This window comes from Octodon degus, unplaced genomic scaffold (assembly GCF_000260255.1).
Source record: "Octodon degus isolate 3935 unplaced genomic scaffold, OctDeg1.0 scaffold00018, whole genome shotgun sequence".
Classification (NCBI taxonomy): Eukaryota; Metazoa; Chordata; class Mammalia; order Rodentia; family Octodontidae; genus Octodon; species Octodon degus.
The window spans coordinates 3,780,501-3,794,988 of record NW_004524594.1 but is presented as its reverse complement, the minus strand read 5'-3'; the positions used below and the strand labels follow the sequence as shown (position 1 = coordinate 3,794,988).

Here is a 14,488-nt window from a genome sequence, read left to right as displayed (position 1 = left end):
TCTCATTGCTATTTGTTTCCCAATAAAATTATTGCAAAAAAAAAAAAAAAGGTTGAGCCCTGCCTTTCCTTCTGAAAATAAAGTCACTAAAAGGGATTGTGGTGGTGCCTGCCCTTAATCCCAGCACTAGGGAAGCTGATTCAGGAGGACCACTCTAAATTCAAGCAGCCTCAACTACACAGCAAGACCCTTTCTTTAAAAAAAATTACCATGCATATTTCCAATTCTATCCTTTTTGTGATAGACAGATTTCCTAGTTTAATGGGAATTTTACTATAATTAGGCATTAAATTTAATCAGATGCTTTTTCCACAGATAGAACTTTTCCTCTTTTAATTATTGAGGTAATAATTGTCTCGCATGGTGAGCATGTGTTCTGACCCTGAGCTCCACCCCCAGCATCGGCTTCTCTAAAATGTTGAACCGATGGTGTTGACAGTGAGGCAAACCTGCACTAGCAACACTCTGGGAGGATGAACTAGGAGCGCTGTAAGGTGAAGGCCAGCCTGGGATACATACCCGGCCCCAAAACCAAGGTTTCACTTCATACTCCTGCAGGGAGCACCATGTGGTCATAGCCATCAGCCTTTTGTGTTGTTTCTTTTTCTTTTTTTCCTGAGCATAGAGTCTCACTACATAGTTCAGGCTGGCCTTGAAATTGTGAACATACTCGTGTCTCACCTTCCTGAGTACTAATATAATAGGCACAGGTCATTAGCCTGGTCTGAACTTTTAATAGAGATTCCTGGAGTGATAGTGAACATTAGGCCTACAGTCCTGCTGTCTGTATCTCCCCTTGGGAAATACTACTCTCTCCAAAACCTCCACACGGCTGTCCACACTTGGATCATCCCCATCTACATGTGGTGGAGTTTTCCAAAACACACAAGGGCAGGCTGGAGAGAGCTTCCAGAATAGGCTGAGCTTACAAGACAGTGAAGGCGGAGGCGTCCACTGCCTGGGAGGGTGACGCACTCCAACCCCAACTGTGGGGGTCCAGCCCACCAATAGTCCCCATGGTCCCCAGGGAGCAGTGCACAATTGCCATCTTGGTTTACTTGCAGAGACTCCTGGTCTCCCTCCCACTTGAATCTGCAGCCTTTCTGCCATCCCCAGCACCAGCAACACACAATATGGCTATGTCCCTCACTGGCTCTACCTTCAAGGCCCCTATCAGCATGACCCTCCTGCTCCAAGCCATCTGCCTCCAGCTTGCCAATGAGGATGCATCCTTAAGGATGTCACCACCAATTCCCAAAAGACTGTGCCCCCACGCAGGTGGGTTTTGGGTTTCCAAGGGAGATCAATGTGAGTGTCTGCAGGGTATAGGTATCTTCCCCTGCTGTCTGCTGGCATGGCACCCCTAAGGCCCCTCGAGGAAGTCACTTTGCAACCTTTAAGCTGGAGAAATGGGCAAGCACTGCACACAAAGGAAGGATGTGAGCAGTTGCCCCATCAGAAAGCTTATCTGCCATCAGGGGTCCTTTTCTCTTCATTGTGAGGGTTCCAGGCTCTAACACCTTGCAGCCAACTTGCTAAGTTCCCCTTGCCCTCTGGGTTTACCCACTGCAACGCGCTCTCATTTCCTGGCCTCCTGGGGAAAAAAGCAGAAATGAGAGGCTCCTGTGCTCCCACTGGCTCCTCTTGCCCCAGAGGTTCTCAGCAGCTGGGAAGCAGCAGCACCACCTGGGGGCCTTTGTGCACACACAGGCTGGGCCCATGCTTCCTTCAGAGCACCTGGGTTCCAGGTGATGCTAATCCCATTCAAGATTGAGAACCTGGGCTCCAGAACGAGGTCCTCCCTAAGCCATTTCTACAAAGAGTGGAGAGAACTCATTTTAGGCCTAGGCAGCTCCTGGGCAGATTCCCCTGGAAGAGAAAGAGCAGATCTGATTACACTCTGAGACCCAACTTGGATTTAAAAGTGGATGTTGTGGCCCAAAGCATAACACTGAAACTGAGAAAGAAGAGAAGAGCAGGTCTCCATGTACCAGCTACGAAGGAGGCTTTGAGCACACGAAAGGAGTCCAGGTTGGAGCAGAGATGAGTAGCCACAGTGACCAGGGTGAGTGTGGGCCAAGAACTACCTGGGGCTTCTGATGGCCCCATGCGCTGTGGGCACCAAGGAACTTAGGAACTCATGGGCACAAGACAAAGCCAAGCTCTGGTGACACATGTATCTGATCTCCCCAGGAAGGGCTGTGCAAGGGGCATTGTTCAAAGCCAGTGGGCGGGAGAGGTAGCAGATTTGAGCTTAGAGCCCTAAGGTTCGGGGGGAAGCTCCTTTGTTCTGGCTCATTTCTCTCCCTCCCTCCTCCCGATACAGATATTGGTGAGACAAGGACAGCCCCATCATCTAGGCAGCATGACCAGCCTCGTAACCTAGAGAGTGTTTGTGAAGGTTCAGTGCTTAGCCATAGCCTGTCCAAACGTGGGGATAGGATCGTTCAATTTTACAAATTAAACTTCGAGGAGTATGAGGCCTTCCAAAGCGATGAGTATGACCAGGACTCCAACGCCTCGGTAAGTGCTCGGCCAGCCTTGAGAGCCCGCCCAGTCCCTGGAACGTCTTCAGTTCGGTGCAGAGCATGCTACATAGACATACGGTGGGTTCTGCTGTCATACTCAGGATATGGCCAAGTACTAAGATGATGTGTCCCCAGGTAGATGAGGACCTGTGACCCTGCTCCCAAAGTGCCCACCATCTTCTCTCAAGTCCACCCTCTCTCCTACCAAGAGACAAGCACTCTGCTTGGAGTGAACCTACCTGTTGGGAACAGAGGACAGTGATGAATGGAGCTCTCCACCAGGGAACAAAAGGAATGTTGCTTCCCAGAGCACTAGAGGAAGCCTGCATCCGGTGGCCTGGGACGGTGCCTCAAATGCTGCTCCAGCCAGGCAGTGGGGGGTGGCAGTGGCACATGGTCCCCTGGAAGGAGAGGCAGCATGCGTGGAAGCTGTGAGAAAGGCTCGGAGTGGGGGGACAGAAGGGTCCTGTGGTGAGAACACACAGGACGAGTGCTGAGGTGAAGGAGCAGGAGTGGACAGGAGGTGTTCAACACAACCTGAGGCTACAGCCATCTGCTGGGTTTCCAGCCAGCGAGGGTCAGGGCAGCTCTGCAGCTAGGAGGGGATGGCGCTAGCCAGGTCTTCCCTTGTTGCCATCCAGGGACCATCCACTTTCCCCAGGCCGGGTTGACTGTTCCCATTGTGCTCCAAGGGGCAGCAGCTCCTCCTACAGTGTGGGGTCCCTAAGGGTAACAGCAGAGGGGGTTGCAGGGAGGCCCTTGGTGGGTAAGGGTCCAGGCTCCGGGGAGGCACACGGAGCCCTGTCGTGCACCCTAGGTCCCATGGTTGGTATGTGACAACATGTAGTTCTTGAACCTGAATTGACATAGAAACATTTCGGAGGAGTTAAATTGCATAAAGCCTTTATCTAGCATCTGGGGCATACCAGAAAGACAGCATCATGCAACTATTTATTTGTTCTCCATGTGGCTCAAAAGGTAAAATTTTGCAACCTTTAAGATTCTATGTTATTTGAAATATGGATTACATTGCCTCATGAGGCTGAGAGATCTCAACTCACATGAGATGCACACCTACTGAGGTCTGGGTAGGGCCCCTAAGGGGTGGCGTAAGAGACCAGCCTCAGATGCCTTTCTTTCCAGGGCTATGTGAACCTTGCCATGAGTGAGAACAAGCTGTGCATTGATCTGGTGGCTGAAAGGGTATGTCCTGCCCGGGCTGGGCTGGGCTGGGCTGGGCCCACCTGTAGGGATAGGGCCCCAGCAGACTCCTCTGTATGGATTAGGTATGGGTAGAACACAGGAGGTAGGGGAGGAGAGTGGAACACCAGCTGCTAGGATAGCATAGGTCTCTCCCGCCCTTGCTGAGTGAGTCCACAGGCATCCTCTAGAAGAAAACCTGTGTGTGGCTCGCTAATGGGGCATCCGTGCAGGAGGTGTTGAATACTTCCTGCTGAGGCATTTGTGTGGTAGTCATGACAGGATAGCGATTTCCACTCACCAGAGAAAAGGCAGAGCGCACACCATTCCCTTCCTGGGCTGCCATACAAGTACAAGGTGCATGTGCACACTGGGAATAGGAAGGACCTCTCTGATCTGGCTTTTCTGATGCTTTCTTTGTCAACAGTTGAATCAGAGTGACATGAACTATGTAGAGGATATAAAGGAGCAGTATCCCAACCCAAGGGGACATCGCTTGTAAGTGACCGCCAGAGCACAGCAAGGGAAGGACTCAATGCACCGTATTCTTGGCTGGCTGCCTCCCAGGTGCTTTGGGTAGCGACTCCTAGGAAATGAGAGAAAGCCTCATCAGGCAGACTGGTCTGTAGAACTAGCATTTGCCTGTAATTCCTGACCATAGTTCTTGTCCCAACTCCCACTTATTGGCTGTGTGGTCTGAACCGTTGATATCCTTTTTGTATAACCATATAGAAAAATTGGGCTGGGATTCAGTGTCCCTTTGAGAGTGGACATCTGTCCCATTGAGAAAGGCTGTAATATAAATCCTCAGTGAAGGGCCGGGGAGGTAGCTCAGTAGAATAAGTGCTTGCCTGACAAGTGCAGGCTTTTGAGTTCAATCCCTAGTACCAAAAAATAAACTAAATAAAGCAAAGCTTCATTGAAGAGAGAGAATGGGAACCACATGGGGTGTCTGGGTCTGTCCACAGCCTGCGGGAAGCAGTGGCCCAATTTCTGATTTACTACTGCAGATGTCCTTACTACCTGTCTTCAAGAAATGTGAGTCGCCTGGTGGAGGGCTGAGTGCATGGCCAGCCCTCTGTCTTGTCTGGGGAATGGTGGAAGATTCAGGAGACCTTCAGGACCAGGGCAGACTAGAGTCAATGGGACCAACCTGTAGGAACTCCTGGTGTCCATCTTCTCTAGGGGAGGGGGCTGGTGCAGCGTCCCCTTCTTACCTGTGTGCAGGTTATTAACTTCGCCCATTGTACATGTCCTCAGGTGGTTGTTTTAAATAGCTGCTCTGCCGTCTTCTCTGCACTGGCCACAGTGCTCTGCAACCCAGGGGGTAAGCTGGAGTACCTGGGCACTGGGCCTGCCGAAAGCATCTTCTCTCACAGGGTGTCCCCACATCTCTGGCATCTCTCTGCTGAGTAGGATTTCTCCTTATTGCTGACCAGAAGTTGGGATTCCTCCCTTGATCTAGAAGTCACACATGACCATTCTTCCACAGTGATGATGTGGGGAACAAAATCATTCTGGTCCTCGCTGAGATCTTATCAATGCTGCAGTATGGGTAGCTTGGGAATCAGTTTCGATTTTACCAATTTTCAACCATTTCCCTCATCCTCAAATGATAATGAGTTCTGAACCTGATTAGCTCAAAGTTCTGTTGTGAAGGACAAAAGACAGGTGTCCTTTTGGCATGAACCTTTGCCTCCAGTGTTTGGCCTAGACCCTAGTGTACTTGCCCACAGCCCAGCTCCCTAACCCCTATTTGGCCTCTGTGCCCTGGGCCCTGGATCCTGAGCTATTCATCGCAAGTCTTTCCACTTTTTCCTCAGGGGAACTCCTCAGAAGAGGTTCACTTTTTTTTTTTTTTTGCGGAAAGGGGGATTGAACTCAGAATCTTGTGCTTGCCAGGGAAGTGCTTATTCTACTGAGCCATCTCCCCAGTCCCAAAAGAAGTTCACTTCATTGCCAAAATTATGTCTGGAAGAGTAGACAACCTTTGTGGAACGTGAGCACAAGAGCATCAATCCCCAGACAGGAGAGACTGCTCATGTGGCCTCTTTTGTAGACAGCTATGCTGCTCCTCTGGCTGTTGGTAGGCTCTCAGTTCTGAGGAAACATGGACTAATACATTCTTCTCCCTGTGCTGCCAGATTGTTTCCTTGTCTCCACCCCGCTTTTCAGTGGTTTCTTCTATGGCATTGGGCTGTGTGCTTATATCCATCTGATGCCCATCTACGTGGAGAGTGAGGTCAGAAGGGCCCCTTCCCTGCTCAGCCCACCCAGGCACTGCACTGTTGTGGTGGGCACTGAGGGGGCACAGGGGCTGCACTCTTGCTCTGTGTATGAGGTGATGGATAAATGGAACAGAAATCGGGGTGAGGAGGGCATGCATGTCTAGGATCCGGGTACGAAGGCCAACCATGGCCTGGTTTGCAGTGGAGCATCAGGGCTCAGAAGCCTTCTGCAGGGCAGTTCTCAGTACAGCCTCTCTTCCAGATCACTGATGCAGACACCCGACCTTTCCAGCTCACAGTGGGCAAACTGGAGCAAGCCCTACTTGAAGCGAAGACTCAGGTAAGGAGGGAATCCTATTGCCAGGGGAGTTGGAGGGCACTTGGGTACTGAGCGTCTGGTAGACCTGCTCACTCCACTGGATGGGCTAGCTTTAGTCAGAAGAGGCAGTGAGTGTGTCCTGTAACATAGCTCCCTAGGAGCAAGGCTCCTGGCTGTGGCCACTCCCAGAGCATCTTCCTGCCCCTACCCAGGCAGGATGGCCATGGCTTTCTGTGGCCTCATTTGTTGACCTGTGCTGGAATCTGACCTATGAAGGATTGTTGCTTGACCTTGGGGAAGATGGAAAGGACTTGTGTTTACTCTTGTGTTTCGGTTGTTCTTAGAATAAGAAGGTCAAAGGACTCTTGCTGTCCAACCCTTGGAAGGCTACGGGGGATGTCTACTCACAGGAGTCCCTGAGGGACTACCTGGAATTTGCCAAAAGGTAAAAGCTTGATCCTTTCAGACTGGATGATGTCTCTAAGATGGGATCCCTTTGCTCCTAGTCATGAACTCAGAAGCAGAGATCATTTACCTAAATGAGTGTACCATCCTCTCTGCTTCGTAGAGTTGTGCATAACTAAATGTAACTAAACGAAGCACCCAATGCACACCATTTCCACCCTGCCAGCTTTCCTTTCCTTGCCTCTTCCCTTGGACAGACATCAATGTAGCAGTGGTAACCTAGATTTGATGCTCCTCCTCCTCCTCTTCCTCCTCCTCCTCTTCTTCTTCCTTCTTCCTTCTTCTCCTTCTTCCTTCTTCTCCTTCTTCTTCTCCTTCTTCCTTCTTCTGCTTCTTCCTTCTTCTCCTTCTTCCTTCTTCTCCTTCTTCTCCTTCTTCCTTCTTTTCCTTCTTCTCCTTCTTCCTTCTTTTCCTTCTTCTCCTTCTTCCTTCTTCTCCTTCTTCCTTCTTCTCCTTCTTCCTTCTTTTTCTTCTTCTCCTTCTTCCTTCTTCTCCTTCTTCCTTCTTTTCCTTCTCCTTCTTCCTTCTTTTCCTTCTCCTTCTTCCTTCTTTTCCTTCTTCTCCTTCTTCCTTCTTTTCCTTCTTCTCCTTCTTCCTTCTTTTCCTTCTTCTCCTTCCTTCTCCTTCTTCCTTCTTCCATCTTCCTTCTTTCCTCTTCCTCTTCCTCTTCCATAGTAAAGGCACTCTCCCCTGCCTCTATTTCTCAAGCTGCTTGGGCTGAGGAGCTGATGAAGACAGGACCTCAGTCCTTGCAGAGGGAAGATTGGCCCTTGTGTAGCTCTCACAGGAATCTCAGAGGGATAGCTTGACATTGCTTATCTCCACAGAGCTAAAACGCGCCTAGTAGGGCAGATATTCTGTTCTCTAGAGGAAAGAGACTTAGTCAAACACTGGTATGAACCTAAAGCAATAATGGCACAGCTTAGGGCCAGGCCTGTTAGAGGTTATGAGGGAAGAATCCAGCAGAGCTGGGCTCAAAGACTAGCTCTCACACCTGCCACGTATGGGAGATAGAGTCACACCTCACAGAATTAGGTTCCTTTCCTTTCTGGAAGGAAGAGGTGGGTTGCTGCAAGGTTTCAGAGGGCTGTAGAGAGAGCAGTTGAGAGGAGGCAGGCACTGTGTCACCTCCTTGGTGCCCCTGCTTGCCTCAGAACCTAGCTGGGAGATTCCAGTTCTGTGAGATCAACATATTGTAGGACAACATGCCTCTTCCACTGGTCTCTGCTTGGTGGCTGACAGAGTAGTAATGCGCTTCTGTGTGTCTTTGGGATCCTTCCTACTCTGTCTCCTTATGGTCATCCTGGGTGTGCAAGGTCTCCGCTGAAGTATTGACTCCTCCTCCCCTACCGTTGGAAGGGCAAGGTGGGCTCACAGGCCACAGGTGAATCTGCTCTGTATCCAGAGAAGAACAGGAATGAAAATGAGATAAATTTGCAAAGGAAACCAAGTTCTGTTCTCTTTTCACCCAACTACAGAAATGACCTGTTTGTGGTCATAGAAGAAATGTATATGCTGTCTGTATTTGATGACCCTGTCAAGATCCACAGTGTTCTGAGCATGGAAAGGTGAGTTTGTTTCCACTGAGGTGGGGAGTGTGCACCTTGAGGGCCCTGTTTGCAGGCAGAGTGCCTGCAGCCTAACTGCTTATGGGTTAGGAAGCGACTTCCGAGCCAGTGGGGGTCCTGAAGATGGGCTAAGTGTCTTTCAGTCTAAATGCCGTCCTGCATTTAAGTTAGTGTGATGGCCAAGTAGCAAGTACACTGCCACAGGCCACGATCAAGTCCCACTGCAGGTGTGCTTGGTAATTATGATGTTCCCCTTTCCATAGACCAGTAGAAATGCACAGTACAGTTGTCCACACCATCCCGCTTACATACATAGATAAATCTCTTTCCCCTATTTCCTGTCCTGTCTTTCTCTTGAACTCAGTAACTCTTTCATTTTGAATAAATTCATTCCCTTTTCCCAGTTTCTATTTTACCATGCAGATTCCATTTTTCTGTTTTAGGTAAGAACACAGCAGAACCATCTTTCTCTTTGTTCTGCATGTGTTTTTTTTTGTGGCCCTTGAAGTTGAAAGTAGGGCATACTACTGTTAAGCTACATGTCTTGGCCATTATGAACAATTTCTTTAAAGAGATACCTTGAGACTCAGCCTCACTTTATTACTCAGGCTGGCATTCCATTCACCTTCCTCCTGAGCCTCTGGAGTAGCAGGGCTGTACCCATATAAGACTGCATTCTCTGGGCAGAATTTTCAGAAGGGTAGTATTTGTCCCTGTGGAAAAGGTTCCAAGCCATCAAGCGAAGGGTGTGCTTTGCAGAAGGAGTGGCTTTGTCAAACGTGGGGCAGTAGGACCCAGGCAATCTCATTCTAGACATGGTGGGTGGCCCACATCAGAGTGTCATGCTGGCAGGGACATGGCTTTGGGCTGGGTGTTGAACAGCCAAGTTCAAGAACAGCTCCTAGGTTTCACACTGTAGGCCCCTGGGAGCAGTTCCATGTACCTCTTGAGGACAACATCTAAGTAGTGATTCTTGAACTTCTGTCCCATTGTCTAGGACAGACTCAAACCTACTTACATACTTTCTCCTCATTGACCTCAAGTTTCAAATACTCTTCTGAACTTGGATTTTTTTTTTCATTTCTCCTGCAGCTTTCCTGCCCCGCAAAAGACCTTTGTGATCTGGAACATCAGTAAGGCAAGCCCCAGCTGCCATCCTTTGGGTCTGGGAGAAAGGGGGTCAGGAAATCTGATGGAAAAGAAATCAGATGTTTGTCCTTTTACCTCTGTTGCTCTAGGATTTTGGCTTGGGCTTTGGTGCTCTGTATACCCCCAACGAAGATGTAGCCCTTGCAGTACTGTCTCTTAGCTCCATCCACAGCATCTCCGGCATCACCCAGTACCACCTGTGCCGCTTGCTCTGGGACAGAGGTACTGACTGCAACTTAGGGTAGCACCGTGGCCATAGAGAATGCCCGGGTGATCTGGGGCTCTGGATGTGGCCTCAGGATGCTGAGCCACCTTGGCACTGTCAGGCACATTCATGGTAACATGGCAGGATGCAGCTCAAAGTGTAGTAGGCTTGGAAAGAAGATGGAGGTGCCATCCTAAAGAGAGGATGCACATTAGTTCTCTTACATAATCCTGTCTTCAAATTAGTTGTTTTGTTTATCAGATATAAGTATGCAAGTCTGAGGAAAAATAAGCACCAAGTGCTCCTTTCTGTAGACCAGTAGAAATTATGGTTCAATTACTCCAGCAAACCTGTATATATGCATCAATATATTTTCCCTTTCTTTCTTGTGTCCTATTCTTCAGCCCTGTCTTGGGCTTTCCTTCTTGATGCCCAGCACCTTTTGGGCTGCCTGGGACAGCTGTCCTCTGAAGACCCGCAGGTGAGGACTTCAGCAAATAATCTTTACAGGAATGTCTAGTTTCCTTCCCTGAGACCCTGATTACCTCAGGCAAAGATTACAGAGAAATATCCGGACTGCTTTTATACAGCTTGGTCTCATTTTCCAAGGTGGTCGAAGGACAACTGAAAGAAAGCATGGTTAGGTCTGTGGCAACTAGGTTGACCTTCCCCCTTGGACCTCAAGTGAAAGCTGACCCCAGAGATTTCTCCTTCCATGGTTGAAGCTTCAGAAATACCCATTTCTTTAATTTGCTATTGTAACACTGATGCTATGATGAAAGTCTCGAATCAAGATCTAGTACAAGGGAAACAAATAGATGTTATTAAATTAGCAGGCATAGAAAGTTTGCTTTCAGTTCCAGGCAGGGAAGGAGGTAGAAACCAACTGGATGCATCTCTACAAGGCGTTGGCCTCTTTGACAGGTAACAGAATCTGGGTCCCAGACCCCTTGAACAGAGATTCTCTACTTTGGCAATATACCTGGGATTTGCTAGGATTGTATACATGATTGTGAGCTCCATCCCCACAATTCTGATTAAGAAGATCTAAGTCACAATCTGGTCATCGCGGATGCACAGAGTTCCCCAAGGGAACCTTCTAGCTTGTCAATGTTGAGAATAACTGACCTATAATTATGTGGAACCCAGCTAGATTTTTCCAAGCTTATTTTATGTGGTCCAAAGAGACTATGTAAGGGAAGCTCAGACTACCTGCTTCTCTACCCCGTTGACAATAGCAAGAGCAGCATCAATCCCCTGTGTGGAATACACTGCCCGAAGAGTATCAACTTGAAAGTCACTTTCTCTCTGGATCACTGAAAGCCCCGTCTCCTCCACAGCTACACATGAGAGCTGGGTGTGTGGGATGTGCATGCTACTGCACCCATTTCAGTCACACTCTGTCCTCGGTAGGAGCTGGCATGAAGCACAGGGAGGAAGACTGGGAAGTAGCCTTCTGGCATGTCTCTCATGGCATCAGTGACCATTCTCTGTTCTACTTGTCCAGACTGGATTGATAACACATACCTGCCCACCATTCGCTCAAGGCTTGCAACAGCTCACGCATATGTCATGAAGAAGCTGCACGAGTTGGAAGAGCAGCACAACCGCAAGATCATCTTCCATAATTGCAGCTCTGGCCTTTACACCTGGATCAACTTGAAAAATGTGAGGTCTGGGAATGAGGACTGGTGCTCCTGGGCTGAGCTGTGCAGGAGGCGTGGGCTCAGCTCTGTTCCTCTGCCTTTCCTAGTTCCTGGAACCGTGTACATTTGAAGAAGAGCTGCTCCTCTACCGCCGCTTCCTGGACCACAAGGTGATCTTGTCCCGAGGCCAATCCTACGTGCTTAAGGAGCCTGGCTGGTTCCGCCTCTCCTTTGCAGAGAATCCAGACAAACTAATGCTGGGTAAGTGGTGCTGACCTAGTAGACTTGCATCCTATGAAGATACCCCATCAATTTGCTCCTACGTCAATCTCTAAATCGTCCTGTCTTCTTAAAAAATATTTTGCATTTAGCAACCTTTAGCTTCAGCTCTTTGAAGCATACATATCCATTTCAATGCTTTGGTTTTGTAAAGATGAGTAATTGGTGCCACAGGTATGTCCAGTTCATTCTGTCTTCTGGGTGTCTGTTTTGTGTCTGTCACTGAACAAGTCACTGGACCCAGGAGTAAGTGGGAAGCTGTGGGACTTTGGTCTCATTGGACTGTCACTATAGCTTTGGACACTGCTACATGACATGGATGTCATATATTCTGGAAGTTATGGAGAACATGACTTTGAAAGTATTTATTATGTCCTATGACATGCACACAGTGTTGCATTTCATGGGAATACAACAGCGAGTCATTCATTCTCATGGAAGTTGGGCTAGCACAAATACCTGTGCATTTTGTGTTGAAAACAGACTGAAGGGTTAAGTCCAAGAGCCAGGTTTAGCATTTGACAGGGGATGTGGAGAGGCCTGGTAGGCTGAGAATATAAGATTCCAAAGTTCAGCTACGTTCCAGGTTGGAGTCTCATCCAAAAGAAGGGTAGGCTGAAGTTCAGCATTCCTGGACAAGAGACTGGTGGTGTAGGGTGACCTGGCTACATCTGGCCCCATTTGCAATACTGTTAAGTTCTTGTTTGTCTTTTTCTCTTTGGACCCCGCAGGCATGCATCGATTTGGTCAGGCCATAGCAAAGCAGAAGCCATGCTTGGTGGAGAAAGTAGTGCATTATAACCCACAGATACATAAAGTGGACTCCTCTGGGAACAATGGCAACTGATACGGTCATCAACCTCTGTCACCCCAGCGTCTGTCACCTTTGGAAACACTGCATCCTTTCAACCTTTGCTATTCATGGTGTTTCTAATGCTTTTATTGGGGATTGGGTAGAGAGCTGAGCCACCAGAAAGAATGTGGCAGCTCTTGGGATCTTTTTTAAGTGGTTATATTTTTTATTCAATGTCTAATAAATTCTACATTCTGTTAAATTTCAGGCCTCTTTTCATTGTTCATAATCACCTTGGGAATGCTAGTTTCTCTTGCCTTATCCATTTGAGAAACACGTGCACTGTGAAGCCCCCATGGAGAGCAGGCCAGCACAGAGGTGACCGCCCCCCAATGGAGCACTTTGTGACCACGGGGGCAGCCTCTCAGGCCCTCCCTAGAGCACAGCTACCTTTGTTCCAGGTGCATAGTGGCAGGTTTGGGGTACAATTGTGGGTATTTCTACACCCAAATACAGGACTATTTTCCAGTATTGCCTTTCTAAGAGGCTTTTAACACAAATCTTTAAAGAGAAGCTTGGTGTCTTAGTCTCCCACGATACCACCTAACCCAGCAATGTATCATTCATGATTGTGGATGCAGGAGAGTGCAGGATCAAACCCCAGGTAGACTGGGTGCCTGGTAGGAGCCACATTGTCACTGCGAATTCAATGGCAGGATGGATGAGGGGCATCCTTTCTTCAGGACTGAGTCACCTGTCAAAGGCCCCACATCCTGCTGTCCTCACCTCAAGGTGAGGGATTTTCAAGTCTCAGTTTCAGAGTGAGATGAACTTCCGGTCTCTAATATCTGGCATCTTTGTTTCCATCCCTATTGTTTGTAGCTGTTCAAATCACTGGTGTTCAATTCATGGTTTTAGTTTCTCCACAAAGCCCTTTCCTACTGGAGCACAGGGTCTCTGCACCTGGCAGAACTGTGACTGCTGCTATCTCACGTCAAGTGGTCGTGAGCTTGTGGAATGTGCGCTGCCGTGGACACATAGATCGTCCCCACTGCTGTCACAGAAGCCAGGCCAACCCAGGCCTTCAAAGTGGACAGACGAAAGGGTTGTTTTTTTTTTTTTTTTCCATACCTAAAACTTTATTTAGAACCTTCTATAGCTTTTGTAGACAATCCTAGAAGCCATGATGGAACCTACAAGGGATTTTCTGGCATTGTAGCTACGGCACAGGTCCACCCGGGTGCGAAAACCCCGAGTGTTCTTCTCTTGACAAAACTAATTTGAGCTTGATCTTTTCTGTTTGCACTGGTAAGATTTTCAGAATGTGGCAATGGAGGTGCTGGACTCCAAGAAAGCTATCTGTGGAGCCGTGCTCTGCCGTGTGCGCAACACTTGAACATAAAAGGACAAGCGTGGGAAGGGGCGACGAGGGACAGCGCATCTGAGAGATCCGAGAGCTCCTTAAGCTGGAATTCTCGGCCCAGTGATTTTAAGTCAGTGAAAACACTCTGGATTGCGTTTTTACTCTGATCTTCTGGTTGTTAGCAGCTGATCTAAACTTTTATATTGAATTATATTATATAATCTGTATTTAATCTGGTACAGAAGCAGACTAGCAGATGACCTGCGTGCTGTGTGTGCTCCTTTTGACTAAAGAAGTAGCAGCCAAGGGCTGAGTGGTCATCAGTGTGGGACACAGCCAAGGGCCCACGGCCTGTGCCAATCTGCACCAAGTGCTAACTTTAGACTTTCTGTAAGGCGCTGTATTCCTGAAAGCTCTGTCACTGTTCAGATAAAAGATACTAACCCCTGAGTTGTTGTATCTAAACTCAAATTCATTGCTCAGGTTTGATTGTGGTGTTGGCGCACTGCCGTAAATAAGTGGGTTTTGTGTCACATTTTAGAGACTTGGTCTCTCAACGTTTTGCCGCTTCTGTCATCGATGCTAAAAATCTTTCAGTACTAACTAGTGGCTCTGGCTAGGTGCTTGAATGTGTGGCCAACCTCTCTCCCATGGGCTCAGGCTCAGTTCTTCTAGTTCCCAATGACAATTTTTTGGTTAGCTTTACAAATATTCACAAGTAGGAATATACCAAGGGATTCTGAGA

At 48.4% G+C, this 14,488-nt stretch overlaps 1 protein-coding gene across 1 annotated transcript; it reads left to right on the top strand.

The window, feature by feature from the left end:
* Positions 1-1,139: 1,139 nt before the first annotated feature.
* Positions 1,140-13,776, top strand: LOC111815568 (probable inactive 1-aminocyclopropane-1-carboxylate synthase-like protein 2). The gene is made up of 13 exons (XM_023710580.1): positions 1,140-1,278; positions 2,327-2,523; positions 3,672-3,731; positions 4,156-4,226; positions 5,904-5,970; positions 6,219-6,296; positions 6,620-6,720; positions 8,219-8,308; positions 9,401-9,446; positions 9,547-9,679; positions 11,170-11,330; positions 11,416-11,569; positions 13,694-13,776. The coding sequence occupies exons 1-13, from the start codon at positions 1,140-1,142 to the stop codon at positions 13,774-13,776; spliced, it is 1,380 nt and encodes a 459-aa protein (XP_023566348.1).
* The last annotated feature ends 712 nt before the right edge of the window (positions 13,777-14,488 follow it).

Bases quoted from the DNA above. Each gene is read 5' to 3' on its own strand.
- LOC111815568 (XM_023710580.1), top strand. From the start codon at position 1,140: ATGTCCCTCACTGGCTCTACCTTCAAGGCCCCTATCAGCATGACCCTC. The intron at 2,524-3,671 runs GTAAGTGCTCGG...CTTTCTTTCCAG, and splicing joins ACCAGGACTCCAACGCCTCG to GGCTATGTGAACCTTGCCAT. The intron at 5,971-6,218 runs GTCAGAAGGGCC...CCTCTCTTCCAG, and splicing joins CCATCTACGTGGAGAGTGAG to ATCACTGATGCAGACACCCG.